At 45.7% G+C, this 16,671-nt stretch overlaps 1 protein-coding gene across 1 annotated transcript; it reads left to right on the top strand.

The window, feature by feature from the left end:
- Nucleotides 1-663: 663 nt before the first annotated feature.
- On the top strand, nt 664-5,910 carry LOC143009502 (carboxypeptidase Z-like). The gene is made up of 11 exons (XM_076161506.1): nt 664-911; nt 1,385-1,414; nt 1,879-2,253; nt 3,359-3,589; nt 3,677-3,906; nt 4,025-4,186; nt 4,327-4,482; nt 4,572-4,707; nt 4,871-5,010; nt 5,105-5,204; nt 5,284-5,910. Exons 1-11 carry the CDS (start codon nt 830-832, stop codon nt 5,634-5,636), a joined length of 1,995 nt encoding a protein of 664 aa, XP_076017621.1. The 5' UTR covers nt 664-829; the 3' UTR covers nt 5,637-5,910.
- Nucleotides 5,911-16,671: the final 10,761 nt, after the last annotated feature.

Here is a 16,671-nt window from a genome sequence, read left to right as displayed (position 1 = left end):
AGGACATACAGCTTCTCTTACTCACTAATTACAAGTACAAATTTTGGGTTTTATACATTGTGGCAATTTGTAAAGTTGTTATATTGCCTGAATACATTGTGACACCCAGTTTTCCAATGTGTATTTTACAAGTAAATTAAGTAAACAACTCCTGTAAATTAAGCAAATGATTCCTAATCTACACAAAAAGGAGTTAATTCGTGGATTTTCATGTGTTTATGCAGTTTCTCTACCAAAAAACACATTCAAACCTCCACCATGAGGACCTAACAACATGGCTGCGTTCCATTTAGTTCTATTAGTCCGGTGCACCTGGTGGTAAGCATGCAGTCTCGCTAGGTTAGATAATTGATTTAACTAAATGGAATGACGTCATCATTAATCACTTACACCTGTGCTTGGAGGCGGCGCGAGGAACGATAACAGTCAATTATGGAAGGTGAGTAACATTTATTTAACACGTAAATGCATAGTTTTCCCGTTAAAATGAGATTTATACTTCGTGCCAACAAAACATTGATAAACATCTCCGTAAAAACAACAAAAAGTAGTAAAAATTAGCGAGTCTGCAGGGTCAATTCGTGCCATTTTGACATTTTCATACACGTACTAAAAGATGTTTTCACCTCGCCACCATTTCCTTTGTAATCTGATATTTGACCGTAATACGTGTAGTAAAGTGGCTTTGAGGGGCAGTTGGGAAGATTTTCTGCAGACTTGAGGAATTCAGTGCGGGCAAGAGTGAGTGAGTGAGAGAGAGAGAGTGTGTGTGTGCGCGCGTGTGTGTAAGGTGCCACATCGTAACGGAACATACATCGCGGAGAGCGAAATGAGCAGAACGGCGCTGATCCTGCTGCAGCTCACGGCTCTGGCTTCATGCGCCACACCGAGATGTGACCCGGGATTTCGAGGTAAAGTTTTAAATCTTCACTTGTAAAAAAAAAAACCAACAACAACAAAATGACCAAAAGTCTTAAATGTGCATCAAGACCTGCAGCATAAACTTGACAGGGTCGTCATTCTGCTTGTGCAACTAGATCCAGTAACTTTCCATAGTTTCTTAGAATTAGGGAATCGAAATTGCATGCAACTTTTCGGAATAACAGTAAGAAGAACATGATTAGATCCAGGCCTGTAACTGTCTGTAATCATAATGAAATACTGCATTCTTCTCTATGGATTATGCTTCACAATCCACTCAAAATGGCAAATAGAAAGATTTAATGAGGCTTTATTGACAGACAGCCATTTTTGATGCAACATGAGATGTTTATGAGGCTTTTTTTGGTAGGCCACAGTAAAGTCAAGCATTTGTAGAAACCATTCTGCCATCTAGTGTCTGCAACCTGACAGCCGATGACGTGTTGATGTGTCTTTACTGCAGGTAGATGCAAGCCAGCAGTGGAGGAAAAACGTAAGTGTGTCTCTCAGCTTCTCGTCCAGCAGTCAAGGAGTTTAATGTGTTGACACTGATGCATTGGGTCTGGCCTCTGTAAAGTAAAGTACGACGCCTGGTTAAATCTGTACCAGTACATCCTGGTTGGGTTTGATGTGAGGAAGTGTTTTTGCCATCATGAGTCACGCACTTCACAGATGTTAATGGAATCTGGCCCGTAAGCCGTAAAAGCCATCAAGTGTATTTTTAGCGATGAGCGATGGCTGTATGAAATATTCAAATTCTAATTTCCAGAGATAATAGAAATATTTGGGAGCAGATGATTGAAGACGGCACGGCCAGGCTCATGATTCAATGCCGGACAGATGGAGATGCATGTCACCGCTCTCAACATGTGATTTCATTAAGTTGAGGTTGGAAATGTATGAATTTGTCTTGAATTGTTGCTGCTTTGTCTCTGGTGTGATTTCCCTTTGACGCAGCCAAATGCACGGACGTGTTGCTGTCCTACTGCGAGGACATGTCCTACACTAAGACCATGTTCCCCAACCTCGTCGGCCACAAGACCCGGGAGGAGGCGGAGGCCGGCAACGAGTACCTCCTCATAAGCGTGATTGAGTCGCTGCTTGGCGGCGAGTGCAACCCGGACATCCGCATGCTGGGCTGCTCGGTTCTGGTCCCGCGCTGCGAGAAGAAGACCGCGATGAAGCCCTGCCGCTCCACCTGTGAGGCGGTGCGGACCAGGTGCGCCCACGCCTTCGACGGCATAGACATGGCGTGGCCCTACTTCCTGGACTGCGACCGCTTCTTTGTCAGCGAGGAGGAGGGCTGCTACGACCCGCTGGAGGGCCTCAAAGGTGAGGCGTACAGGCTGCAAAGTACAAGTTCATTTGGTATGTGGACACTGATGGCTGCAAACTATCTGCCTTGATTGATTCACGGGATCTCACCTGTTTTTAAATACAATACATAGTTTCAAGAATTGGGATAAAGTGTAGAGCAGGGGGTTTAGATTTGTCAGGAATGGAGACATTATTATTTAGTTTCAGAGTTTGTGGAGCTCTTTCTGGCTCACTTTGAGCTCCCATCTGGTTAGCACACATACTCATGTGGCTCACCTCATAATGCATCTCCATTGGAATGCCTCCCCTCTCACACGGACCCTCTCTCTTATTTGATCCTGTGGTTCCTCTGTAGCTGTGTGACTTCATTTGCAACCTGCTGTATATAAACAATTCATTAAACCAGCATAGGAAACCCAAACTTTGAGCCCCTGTTCAACAGGATCGCTACAAGAAAAGAAATGTTGTTCAGCCTCATCTGTGAGCCATATGACGGCAACACTATAGGAACATCTGCAGGATTGGAAAGATCAGACTGGATCATTTACTCACACAGAAAAATGTGGACACAGACACTAAAAGTTATTAAAAGATATTAACACGGATGAGTGAAATGTACTCTATCTTAACATGCAGCCCTGTGTTCATATGGTTAATGTTTGTATTGTTGTGTGAACTCCTCTCATTCAGAATTTGGTTCAGATGTCTGGCCCTTTTGTAATTATTCAAATATTCAAAATGATTCCAAGCCGATGATCTTGTTCCTGTTTCGACTTTATGTATCTTCAAACTCTTCCCGTGATCTGTTTTTGATCTTCTGGGGAAGAAATATATTGTTCTCCAATGCACTGCAGCGTCATACAGCTGCATACTGGGGGATTTGACCGTGTTCCATGTGGTTTAGGTTTGTTTGTTGGTTAAAAATAGATGTGAGTACAATAAATAATCTGTTAATTAGGGAGTAGATGTTTCAGCAACAGCCCACACACACACACTCTTACTGGTTTCTTCTGTACATACCAGACTCTCACTTTGGCAGCCATACAAAAACGGAGACCGCATGCGATCGGTGCACCGCTTTAAAACGTGGTCCGTCAGCTGTGCTGTGTTTTCTTTACAGTGCTGCAAGATGTGCAGGACGATTACGGCATGGACGAGCTGTTTCCTGTCGAGAATTCTCCCACCACCATGCAGTTCAAGTATCACTCCAACGCGCAGATGAACGATATCCTACAGAAGACGGAGGCTCATTGCCCCGACATAGCCAGAACCTACAGCATCGGCCGCAGCTTGGAGGGCAGGGAGCTGCTCGTCATCGAGTTCTCCAACAACCCCGGAGAGCACGAACTGCGTAAGTGAAGACGTCAACTTTTACGTAAATGTGGAATCAAGGACTGTTCTTTTAAATAAGAATCGGATGAATGTGACCCCTGTGTAGTTGAGCCAGAGGTGAAGTACATCGGCAACATGCACGGCAATGAGGTTATGGGCCGTCAGCTGCTGATCTACTTGGCTCAGCACCTGTGCTCAGAGTATCTCCACGGCAACGAGCGCATCCAGACCCTCGTCAACAACACCCGCATCCACATTCTGCCCTCCATGAACCCGGACGGGTATGAAGTCGCCGTGTCTGGACTCCCAGGCGGCAACTACGATGAGGACGAGGAGGTCGGTTTCCTACTCACCTTAATGAAATACTGCATCAGGCCAGTTTCATGTAGATTTTTTTGTGTAAAACCCGAGGCTTAAATGATTATTTTCATAATTGGTAGTGTGCCTTCTACAGGGTCCGCGATACAATACAGAGATGATCGGCCGAACCAACGCCCAGAACATCGACCTGAACCGAAACTTCCCTGACTTGACGTCCGTGGCTTACAGCCGGCGCAGAAGCAAGAGCTACCGCACCGACCACATCCCAATCCCAGACTATTACTGGTTTGGTAAGGTACAGTAAGAATCCCCCTCCATATATGTTGTGCGGTAGTGATTGATGCTTTATAGCCCTGATGGGTGACATCACTTCGGAAGCTTTTAGCCGCTTTGAATGACATAGCCTTGATTTGTTGGATTTCTCCGGTCGTCCAGGTGGCACCAGAGACGTACGCCGTCATGAAGTGGATCCGCTCCATCCCGTTCATGCTCTCCGCCAACTTCCACGGCGGCGACCTGGTGGTGTCATACCCCTATGACCTGTCCAAACACCCAGTGGACAACATGTACTCGGGCACGCCGGACGATCAGGTTAAGCACTCCCTCCAGTCAAGTGGAATAGAATAACCATGTGGTTTGGTACACTGAATTTAAACTGTGAGTGTGTTTGTGTTCTGTAGGTATTTAAGCTCCTTGCGAAAACGTACGCGACTACTCACGAAGTTATGTCAAATGAAAACGCCTGGTGCGGCTCGTCCAGCGCTCACAGTCAGAGAGGAACCATCAATGGAGCTCAGTGGTACAGCTTTGGTGGTGGTAAGTAGAACTGTCCACTCTGCAGGTGGGTAATGAAGCCACTAGAGGGCGCTGCAACATGAGTTATCTAGCCACGGGCTGAGTAGCAACAGTGGAAGATCCAGGGAGAGCATTTCTTTGTGGATTTCAGAGTGAATACTTTCCTTTCTCCTGTTTCAATCAGGAATGCAGGACTTCAATTATCTCCACACCAACTGCTTTGAGGTGACGGTGGAGCTCGGTTGTGAGAAGTTCCCCGCTGAAGACGATCTGTTCGTCGGCTGGCACGAAAACCAGGAGGCGTTGATTTCATTTCTGGAGGCGGTAGGAACGGATAGAAGAACTTAAGCTTTACCTGAGAGTTTGTGGTTTTTCATTGTAATTCAACTCCTTCATTCTCCTGTGCGGTGCTCTGCAGGCCCATCTTGGTATCAAAGGTATTGTAAAAGATGTGGATGGAAATGGAATACAAGGGGCAAGAGTATCAGTGAGATGGATACGGCATGATGTCACCACAGGTAATTATTATCAGCAGCCATTTGTTTTGCTGTTTAAGCAGCGATAGAGGCGTGTAACTCGCTCTCCCTCCCTCTCCAGCTGCAAACGGAGACTACTGGCGCCTCCTCTCCCCCGGAACATACATCGTGACAGCCACGGCCCCCGGCTACACCAAAGCCATTAAGAAGGTCCGACTGCCCGCTCACATGCACAAAGCCGGCCGAGTGGACTTTGTGTTGCCTAAAGCCACTTCAGAGCCCGACGCGGTCGATGACGAAGTCCCAACTACGGGCAACTACGAGCGCTTTGACCCTTACAACCAGTACGAACGCTACACCCAAATGGCCGCTCTCACCCAGAGCCGCGAGGAGCGAGTGGAGAAGCCCTGGTGGTGGAACTACTTTGTCCTCTCTGGAGGCGCCCCTCCTACCTGGCTGCTCAAAAGCCTTTAGAGCTTTATTTAGTTCAATTACAACACAGTACAAGTCCTCTCAGTATACACACAAGCTAAACTGTCATGAACGTCATGTAAAGAAAGCAGAAAAATAGCAGAAAGGTTGAAAAGTGAATGGTTTTACTGTATCTTATGCTTTGTTTGCTATAAGTTTCAAGTTTAAACCATGACAGTCCTACCACTTCAATTTACAACCATGATGGAATACAAGATTGGGTTTGTATTTTTATAGTATTATTACCACTCAATATAAAAGAACTGTGCCACTTATATTACTGCTTCTTATATGACTGTGATTCACTTCAGGTACACCCAACCTCACCTTTCACCTCTCACCTCTCATCATTAGGTTGAATCCAGACCTGTGGTTCTTTTGCTTGGTTCGGGGAAATATGTTTACAAACAATCATTGATTGGATTAATGGTAAACACTCTTGGTTTCTGAATAAGGGCTCCAAACGGGCCACAGGACTGAATACAGCCTTAGTTAATTTCTTTTCTATTTGCAAAAGCTGCCTCTGAACATTTGATTGACGTAATGAACCAAAGTAACCAGTAGAGGGAGCACTCGAATCAACTTGTGGTTCGAGTTGCTTCTGGAAATACAAATGCTGCATTTAGTCACTCGTGCAGTCGTGTAGCATCTGTATCATGAGCAGAACCTTTACTGTAGGTGTTTTGAGAAAACGGGAACAATGAATTCACTTGGAAGCACTCGTAGTGAAAGTCAGATATCCCTGAACAGCTAAAGGGCAACGAAACCACATGAAACTACCACAATAAAAAAGAATTCCAAAATGGAGCAATGTTTGCCTGAGGGTGCAGTGGAGTTGGGAATCTTATAAACAAAACATCTCGTAATATGTGATCAAGGTCATGAAGCAGAGGTGGAAAAGCAGATTATCAACATATAAAAGCGGAAGAATACGATTACCCATAAAGAACAAAATCTAAGAGGAAAGTCAGCATTTCAGTTCATGCATAAGGAAAGATAGAAAGATAAAAAACATATTGTCTTGCTATTTCCAAAACACAAACATATGATTTGGCACCACACTCCTTGTACCACAGACCTCCATTCTGGATCGCAATCATAATCAGTAACAAACTGTGTTCTGCAGATCATTACTGGATGTCCCCACTAATCTGGTTAATGTCTGTTTTCGTGACAAACAAGTCCGCTTTGTCCGCTGGAGCTGGTGTCATCAATGAGGTATCATCAATAGAATGCAAATCAACATTTAAGTTCTATTGTACATTGGAAACTAGAGCCATAAACACACAATAGGGTTGTAAATTTGTTTGTGAACTCCAGATGTTCTGTTTCACCAGGCATATTAAAACCACAGCTGGAGTGGAGCCTACATTGAGAAGTTGATGTCTCAGATAAATAGATCGACAGACAAACAGACAGACAGATAGATAGATAAGTACTTTATTGTACATTTGATTTGTTAGCAGTGCCCAGAGGAGGAAAGCAGCCAGGAGGGAAAGAAGTGGGCCCTGATTTTTGCAGAGTAACAAGCCGACAAACATCTTGCTATGGTTGCAAAATCAAGTGGTTAGCTCTTTGAAAATCATTGTTTTTGTTGGAATTATAGGGACACCAACCACTGATCTACGCTGTGATGGTGGATCAGTGGTTGGTGTTGACCTCTCTGGATCTGTGGCGGCCCACCTTGCTCAGGTATTGAACTTAAGTAGGTAAGTGGAACTATATGAGTCTCATCCCAACGTGGGAATTCTAATTTTCTAATACCGCTGAAGTCACTGCCGCCACCTGTCACAGGCTGTTTAGCCAGACTGAGCTTCAAACCAAATCAAACCCTGTGCATGAAAAGCCACACACACCTGACTGGCCTGTGCCACTCTGTGTGAGGGAGAGGCTCGTCTCGGCGCGTCACATGCTTTTGTAGCGAGCCTGCGACAGTCCTGTGCATGGATTGACCTCTTGCGTTCACTGGGACCCGTGTCAGGTGGGAGCGCCGGGTCACCAATTACTCTGGTTTGAGGCTGAGAAAGTAGCGTGGAGCTGCGCGAAGATGCCATGTTGCATTAGCGTCATCATATGGAGAAGTCGGTGGGCGAGAGCTTGATTCATCTCTGTGACTGCTTTCTTTTCGCATGCTTGGACTTTCAATCCAGTAAATCTGAATCAATCGATGTACACACTACAGTTAAATAATGGACCTTGGAGTAATCTAGCTCCTCGATTCGCTGATTCACGTGGCCTCTGCAAACTCCTATAATTACAACTACAGCGTTTCATTTCCTAATAATGGCTCAATGTCAAGACCAATCCCAGTCTGTCCGTTTAAGCGGCAGCAATTACTGAATCTTACATGTGCAGACAACTCCTGCAGCGGGTGATAATAAGCCACTTTCTTTGTTACAGATGCCGAGCAATCTGTGGCTGGAAGACGTGAAGCAGAGATAATGCGACAAGTCGGGCGTGAGTGTACACAAAACCACACCGAACCCCAGTGTCCCTGTAGAAAACCCCTCAGCTATGACCGCAGCAGGTCCAGCCGGGTTAAGGTGATTCTGCTCTAACCGGGTCGGGATCCCTTCACCACAATAGAGCCTGACAACCGCAAATACAGCTGCACGCCAAGAAACTACTACTGTTTATGAATGGAGTTTCTATGGTGTTCCTCCTCTAGGCGTGACGGTCAGAGGTCACCGTGGATGAAGAATCAGATCCAAACCGTGATGTTTGTTGCTATCTGGCTGCCTCCTTCATTTGTGTTGGTTTGTTATGATTCATCCCAGTCTCGGTCTGATACTTCCTTACAGACGGGGGAGATGTTTGTGGAGGTGGCGCTGCTCATTTAGACTTTGTCTAGCCTGAAGACCTTCGCACAGAGTAAGTGCAGTAAACATACAACAACCTGAGTTTCATACACTTTTCTCTTCTGTCTTCTCTTCAAGCAACACCAGCAATCTTCCCACTCGCTCTGAAAACCATTACGGGCTGAAAACAGTGAGGTCATTGCTTCCCCCATCCAGCAGCTTCTCTTGAAACAACAACAAAACACTCCAAGTTCTATCAGAGGGAATTATGCTGCGTTCCCTAGTCTTGCCAACTAAATATGTCCGAGGCAAGACTAATATTGGAATATTGGCACTGAAGAAGACGACTCCTCTCTCTCAGCAGGGGATCTACACGTAGGAGCTATTCTCAGTCTAGACACAGTTGAACCAAAGGCCAGAATAAAACATAAAGCACATTATCGCCGTGCGTCTCAGGGATAAAACATTTAAAAGTCACTCATGAAGAAGAGAAAGCCGGGGGGCTCCATCGTCTGGGTACATGTCTGTGATGCAGTAGTATCTCAGCGCCTTTGCTGGGTGCACTCATGCTTAGCTTAAGCTATTTAGCAGCGCCCTGGTTAACGGAAACCGACAAAACTTCTGATTCCAGCCCGATCTTAGCAACAACACCCCTGGCAGTCGCAATGCCATCTTGGCCCCGTTTCGTCCAGCAGGGTCCCTGGTATAGCTGACAGATGCGTACAGGGGGACGCCTCGTGATGCTAAAGGGAAAAAAAAGGAAAAATAGAGATCGGATCTGCCGCCGAGAAGCAAAGCGTTTGCTGGAGGAGAATGTCAGAGCAAGAAGTGGCGTAACATAAATAAAATAACATGACATTTGGCCACTTTAAGCCAAGAGGCGCCCTAAGGGGGAAAGAGTTCAATTTGCTCTTTGCACATTAGACGCCCGGAATCCAGACACAACACTTCGGCAATGAGATGTTGAGATGTTATGTGATGTGTTTGCAGAGGAACCCGGCTGCAGAGGTGTCGTGATAGTGACGCCTCCCTGCAAAAATTAATAAATTCCTCTTCTAACCCCAGCAAAAAGGGTAATAAAGCATAATCCTCTGCACATGAACTTTAAGCTTGTATTTAGTAGTCAAACCAGCTCTGCTTTTAGGTGTGTCAGGCCAATTAGGTGGTGATAAATCTTCCGTGGCGTGAGATAATGTCTCAGTGCTCTTTAAAGGATAGCAGAGAATATGGCAGATAACTGCTCGGAGCCCTCGTGAGTCAGCAGCCGCCCGGGCTAAATGTGGCAGCGGGTGTCAGCCCAAATCAATACACGCTTCCCAGGATTACTTTGGTGCCATAATCCGGGCCGCGGTGGGCGCTGACCCCGGGGACGGCCAGGCCTCGTGTTTTTCTTGCCCTGTTCTTTCAAAAGCCGCTGCACTTATGGATATGACAGCAACGAGCACAAGCTAATTACCTTAAAAAAGGCCAGAGGTTTGTGTGATGAAGTGGGAGACATGTTGAAAAGCTTCCTGAGATGATGCAGGACTTTTACACTCATGGAATGTGATGTTGCATATTCCTACCATTCCATTCAAACTCTGATGATGCAGGAAGTTTGATATGTTGAATATTCCCTTTGGTTTTAGGGTATAGCGGTGAACTACATCAGCTCACAGATTCATCCACAGAGCCCCCAGTGTCTTCCATCTGACTTCACAGATCCCATTAACTCATAATCTCATGTTATATGCCCTAAAATAACAGGAGATAATCCAGGCGTCCAGGCTAATCAGCCATGAAATTGAGGAATCGCTGTGACTCGGCAGCAAAAGTCAAACTCGGCACAAGTTGACATCCTGGGAAAACCACGTGTGTCCAAGGGAGAAAGATTAAAGGTACTTGATGTATTAGTGTTAGAAATTGAGATATTACAGTAAGTATTGTAGTTTCTAGACTATTTGTGTTCTGTTCGGATTTTCAGATTGATCCTTTTTCATGGAGCACGAATAAAGCCACACCTTTGTTTTTTCCTCTCCAACCCAGATCATTTTAATCCAGGATGAGGAGTGGGAGGAGTTTATAGGAGTTTGGGGGGTTGGGAATTTGCCGGAACATCCCCGTACATCTCCCTGTGTAAGTGCTGCTCACCTACTTAAGCCAACTGCCGCGTCATTAAAAATGTAAAATTAACGTTTTTTTAAAGTGGAACATGATTCTTTTCAGTGCTCGGGGAGTGAGGGTGTGTATATGTGTGTGTGTGTGTGTGTGTGTGTGTGTGTGTGTGTGTGGGGGCAGTGAGTCGTAGCGCTTACATATGAAATGCATTTGGTCATCGCCCTGGCAAAGGGAGGGAAAGGTGCATTGAGCGGGAACAGGAGCAGATTGCTTTTATTCTTTATTTAGAGAGTTATTCTAGACTCCTGACCGCTCAGCTGAGCCTCAGTTAGCTGGAAATGTTCCACTTCAGCACGACCTCATCCAAAAGCCTCATGTAACAATGGAAGTAGGCGACACGTATCTGCAACATTTGTGTGTGGTTGAATCCGTTCGAAAATGTCCCTTTCTCTCACCGATTGTGTGGCCTCAGGGGGCGTTTGTGTATGTGTGTGTGTGTGTTTGTGTGCTTGTATTAATGTGCTCCGGATGTGTTGTGTGTAATGCCTTCCACATTGTCACTTCCCTGCATAAACAGTGTGTCCAGTTCCCTCAGAAGTTCCTCGGGTGCAAAATTATCGAAGAAGCTTCCACGTTTAGACTATTAAAATGGTCTAAAAACACACAAATCCAACCTAAAATGGTCTTCCGGATCTTCAGGAAAAGAGAATTTCTGACACTAATAAGCGTAACGAGTGTTGCTAAATACACTTCTCACTTCTCCCACAATCTCCTGCTCCGACGGCTTTAAGCAGGGAGCTACTTTCTCACTGAGAATGTAAAGGCACAAATCATTTCCCCTTCTTGTCATCATCAATCATAATTACGTAACAATTTCTTCACCTTGGATCAATTTGTGCCATTGAGATCAAACAGCCGTGTTAATGGGCGCCCAGCTTTTCTCTAAAGGTAATCTATGTCATGTGGTGCGAGCGGCCTCCACCGCCGGCTCACGCAGTATATTGTTTCAGAGTTTATGGGAAACTTGTTCTTCCCCGCAGCTAAAATGTAAATATATTCTGGTCTTTTAGGCAATTCTGGCTGCTGTAATTGCGTAGATGCGTTTAATGTTCATATTTCTGAGTAGTTAAGGGTAATAACTCGTACTTAAATCTGCTTTCTAGTCGTGGTTCCGCCCAGAATTGCTATTGACAAGTGAACAAGGTCTAATCAGCGGCGGCACGGTCACAACACAAACTGGGTCTTCAAAGGTTTCACCCGCAGCAATTACAGCTAATTTCCCTCCCCAAATGGAGTCAGTTCAGCTGTACGTCTGAGGCCCTCGTCTCTCTGTCTCTCTGTCTCTCTGTCTCTTGTCTCTCTGTCTCTTGTCTCTCTGTGTCTCTGCACACGTCGACGTCTTTAAAAGTGAGTCGATGCAGAAGATCGGACAAATCGGACATGTGGAACAGCGCGTCCTGACAACTGCATCGCATTGGTGAAACTATGTGCTCTGCCTGACTTGTCCCTTCGGGCAGTCTTCAGTATCTTTCTCCGCCCTTTCAAAATAAAACGCTTCAGATGTATCACACAGTTTTGCCTTTTCTTCTGTCGTGGCTATTTTCTAAACTTTTTAACCAAACAGATTACGTTGAATGACTTCTATCCACCTTTGCACACTGAGGGAAAACAGACCCATGTCCCCCTTTTAAAGGAGACCGATGCAGAGTGCAGAATCCATTGATGTTTTAACTGAATGAGGATGGGGCAGAGCACTGGGACAGTTTGTTAAAACATATTTAGACTTCTCAACCAATTTCATCACCATTGTTTGTACCAGTTGCATTGAACCACATAAAAAAAAATCGTATTGCTCTTATTGCTCAGCGTGTTCATAGCCAGGAGGTGTAACACTATAGTATTGTTATAGCACAAGACTGTCCCAGATGAAAGTGCATATGGGCCCATCACTGTTTCTTACATAATATGTTTGCAGTTAGCAGGAGGCCGTGGTTTGGTAGAGCTGCGTACTGTAGTTTAGGCACCCCGTCACTTTAAACTAGTTTGATCTGAACTTTTACTGGGTGACTGCTGAGAATGCTAATGCTTTGGAAGTCGTATCCTGTGGCTCCTTTTGGCTCAAATCAAACCCAGAAAGGGCGAAAAAGAAGAGCCAAAGCAGCAGCAGTGCCAGCTTATGAATGGAACGGTAATATAATCCCTCAACAAGTCAGAGCCGGGATCACAGGCGGCGTAACGCAGGCCTGACACTCCAAATGCGGTTCATTTTTCATCAGCAACTGTAATTACCGAGATGTTTACATCAAAGCGGCTTGGGAGCGAAAGCACAGAGTGTCAGTGGAGTCCCAGTTGTTGACCGCTTGCAGAAAGTATTTGCGGGTTTTCTTTACGTGCGTCCTCAATAATAAATGGCTGGTTTCTAATTTCAATGTGTAGGTGTTAAATGAGGCCTGAGACTTTTTATTCTCCTGCGATAACAACCGTCTGCAAATCGTGCCCCCGCCGAGTGTAATCACGCGGAGCTATCGGGCAAACAGACACTCAGCGAGGCACAAACCCGCAGCCCAGAACTGCTCCACTTAAGGGAGGCTGACATGACGGGAGCAGACAGGCGAGAGTGGAAGGCCCTGCAGTCGTGCAAAATGCAAAAGAAATATGACTTTATTACAGCTCCCTAATGGTGACATAACAATCTGTTCAGGCACTTTTCCTCTGAATTGCGACAGCCGTTGTTTGGAGGATGCCAGGGTCTGCAGGAGAGGATGTCGTAGAAGTAGAAAAATGGCTTTGGCCGCCTTCTATTCACACGCTGCTCTTGTGTATTTTCAGAACGACGCCCAGCAGGATGTGAGGACCTTAATCACTGGAAGCATTTGTGTAATACAAACCAGGCATGGCCTCACCATTTTTGCTGGCAATAATCAGATTTTGAGTGCCGTCACAGACCTTAGCTCACTTTGTTATATGTCAATCAGGCTATGAGGTTGTCAACAACATCCCGGCAGTGTCTCAGATTAAAGATGGAAGTCGTTAAATGTGCGATTCTTTTCTCCCACAGTGCAGGATGCTCTTAGAAACAGGTGAGGTTTGTTCCTGCATCCCGAGCGATTGGTTGATATCGCCGCTTTACGTTCCCTCGAGTGCGAGTGAAGCTGCAACAAAGTGAGAGAGAAGCTTTCTGCCATGTATTATTCACCGCTTTAAATTCCACAATAGTACAAAAAGAAAGGTTTTTATTTTATATTACTTGAAGATCTACAAATAGATAGCTATAAAGTGTTTCTGGTTAAAAATTGATTCACCAGGCACTGACTAGTGATGGTACCATTCTCCTGAAAAGATGAAGGTGATGTTTGTTGTGCAGCTTTCTGTGCTTTGAGTGATGCAAGTGCAGCTTTGTTGCTCCATCTGCATCCCGCAAATCAGTGTTGCAATAGTTTCACAGAAAATGTTTGTTAGTCGATCATCCTGCTGACTCACAAACTCATGATGTCACAGGAACCTCATGAGATTTTCTGTGCTTCCACATCGCAGGTCTGAATATTTTGTGGCCTTCTCTTCTCTTACAGCCTGATTGTTGAGGTAGTGTACTTTCATCTACCTGGCAAGCTGCCACTAAAGGCTGTGAGCCAACAACCTACTGATCCCTACAGCATTGGGAGTTGTCCTCTCCACTGCGTCTACCGCAGCTCGGTTTATATTCCACTCAGCTGCCGATTGCTCAGTGATTTGTGTTTTTCCGACGATAAATTCCCATGACTGGGCGATTGCACTCGTGATCTCATGCTGTCACTCTGGATGAGCTGAGTGATGCGCAGCAGCTCGGCACCTCGGGGAGCCGCCAGCACACGCAGCGATGCGCCTCCTGCAGATAATTACATTCTACGTGATAAGAGATGTGGGTCAGGTTTGCCATCCCGTCACCAATTGTGTGGAAGAGGCGGGTAAATCGGCAGGAAATACACCAGCTGGCACTTCCTGCAGACAACCCGTGTTGCGTTTATGTACAGCAGGTTTACATCACCGCAGATCAGCTCATTTAGTGAGATGTTCATGCTCATATCTACGAGTTCCATTGCAAAAGACCCCCCCCCCATTGCACAATTCACTTCGAAGCATAATGATGTCACATGTCAGATATACCTTGAATGGTAAATAAAGCCATTGTGAGCCTTTAAAGGTGCTTTAGAAATTACTTTGGTGTAATTTATATCTCATTTGCATATGTTGCCTAACTTGCACATTCAAAAAGAAATAATTATCAGATTTCTTTCTTGTTCATTTGACATTTTCACATTTCAAAGTGTGTGTGTGTGTCCCATTCGGGTCCAACACAGAAAATAGTTATTCAGTATTAGAGGCTATTATTGAGTATCTAATGACCCGCTATTGATCAGAACCAGAATCCCTCAAGACCACTCAGAAACTGATACGTCTACATCCACACACATTAAAAGGTACATGGGCTCACACACACACACATACACACACACACACACACACACACACGCACGAGCGCAGACTCTTTGCCTCCCGGTCGCACATTCAGTCACAGGAGCCTCTTCCCCAATCCAGTCGATAGGCTTCCATTAAGACGGGGTAGGCTGTCAAAGCAACCTGTGACCTCCTCTCGCCCCCTTGGAGCCCACTGGCCTGTGATGTCCGTATCAATGTGAGCTTCAGCCCCTCGCAGCCGTCAGCCGCAATTCCCACTGTCCATTAGTCTCAAGTATCTATTTCCTCCAACTTGTACTATTGATTTCGGTGTGTCTTTAGTAGCGCGGCGCGTGTACAATGATCTTAAAAACAGGGACAGTTTCATAGCCGGGACGGATTCTGTCACTGCGACGTCCAGGTTCCTCTCAAATGATTTTCATATTTCTGTCCTCGCACAAATCGCGCTGGCACTCTCATCGTAATTGCCTGGTGGCCATGTCGCCGTGCCCGAGCAGCTGGATCTGGTGATGACATGTGATAGCGGATCAGATGACACACGGTTTGAAGTGGGCTAGACGGTGCCCTCCAAAGGTCAACGCATTTCATCTGTGGGGCCACAATGAAATGACCTGTTGTTGTGACACACGGGGGATAAAGACTGAGGACAATATGGTGGCGCATCTGTGGAGACTGCGGAAAGTGTCGAGCAGACCCAAACACAAAGATGTAAGATTGTAATGCGTATTCTCTTGTCATACGCTACATCCGTGTGACATATTTGGCACCAGGGGGCGTCGGAGGTCGAGACCAGGCTGCTCCCTTGGTCCCGCAAGAGGAAGATGGACGACCTTTGGCTTTATTTGTGTCGTCGCCACTCGTGCGGGGGCCCTTTTCATCAAACGCCGCCATTGTAATCCCTCGGCCCCCATTCAATTTACAGGGGCACTCTGTCACTCCAGGCCACTGAAGTCGACAAAATTAATGGATCAATACGCTCCTCTGAAAGCCTGGCGGGAGGGTCGAGAGCCCCCTGGTCACTATCAAGTTACCGCTCATAATGAATGGGGTGTTGTTTATGTTGTAAAGTGCAGCGTCACTCTGGGCTTTGAACAAACCACACACACTCTTAGCCAGAGCTTAGGGCACCATGGAGACAGCAGAGTTTGATCATGTTCAGTCAATGTATACAACTTTTAAATCGTACTTTTCTAGAACATTTCTCACAGTTGTTGTGATCGTTGCGTCAAATCCAAACTGATCCTGAGGCGACTTTAGCAGTAATCGCTGCTAATCATCACTAAGGGATGCGTGAAGACAGCTTGTGGCTAAACCGAAGCTGTTAGTGAGCCGGATTGTGAAAGAAAACGAATGTCTCATTATCGAAGTAATTTCACATCTTTACAGATGTTTATATCAGTTACAGGCAAACATTTCTGGTGTGTGATCGGACTGGAAATCTCAATCCATGTTGTCACTCTTTGTTAAGGAGATGAGATGTGATATGACAAGATGCCATCTTCAGAGATCAGGGGTGGAACGAGGACTCGTAGCAGGATTACAGCGAGGAAACGCACAAGTAGAAGTCAATGCAGAGGAAGTGTTAATGGGGTTAAAGAGAAGAAAGGATAGGAGAAAAAGAGGAGGAAAACAGGAAGGAAAGGGAACAAGGACTTGAGTATTTGGCTAGTTTTCACCTTTGTCCGAGG

This window comes from Genypterus blacodes, unplaced genomic scaffold, assembly GCF_046128005.1.
Source record: "Genypterus blacodes isolate CSIRO-AG114 ecotype Tasmania unplaced genomic scaffold, CSIRO-AGI_Gbla_v1 ptg000011l_1, whole genome shotgun sequence".
Classification (NCBI taxonomy): Eukaryota; Metazoa; Chordata; class Actinopteri; order Ophidiiformes; family Ophidiidae; genus Genypterus; species Genypterus blacodes.
The sequence above is the reverse complement of the archived record's forward strand: the minus strand, read 5'-3'. Positions and strand labels throughout refer to the sequence as shown.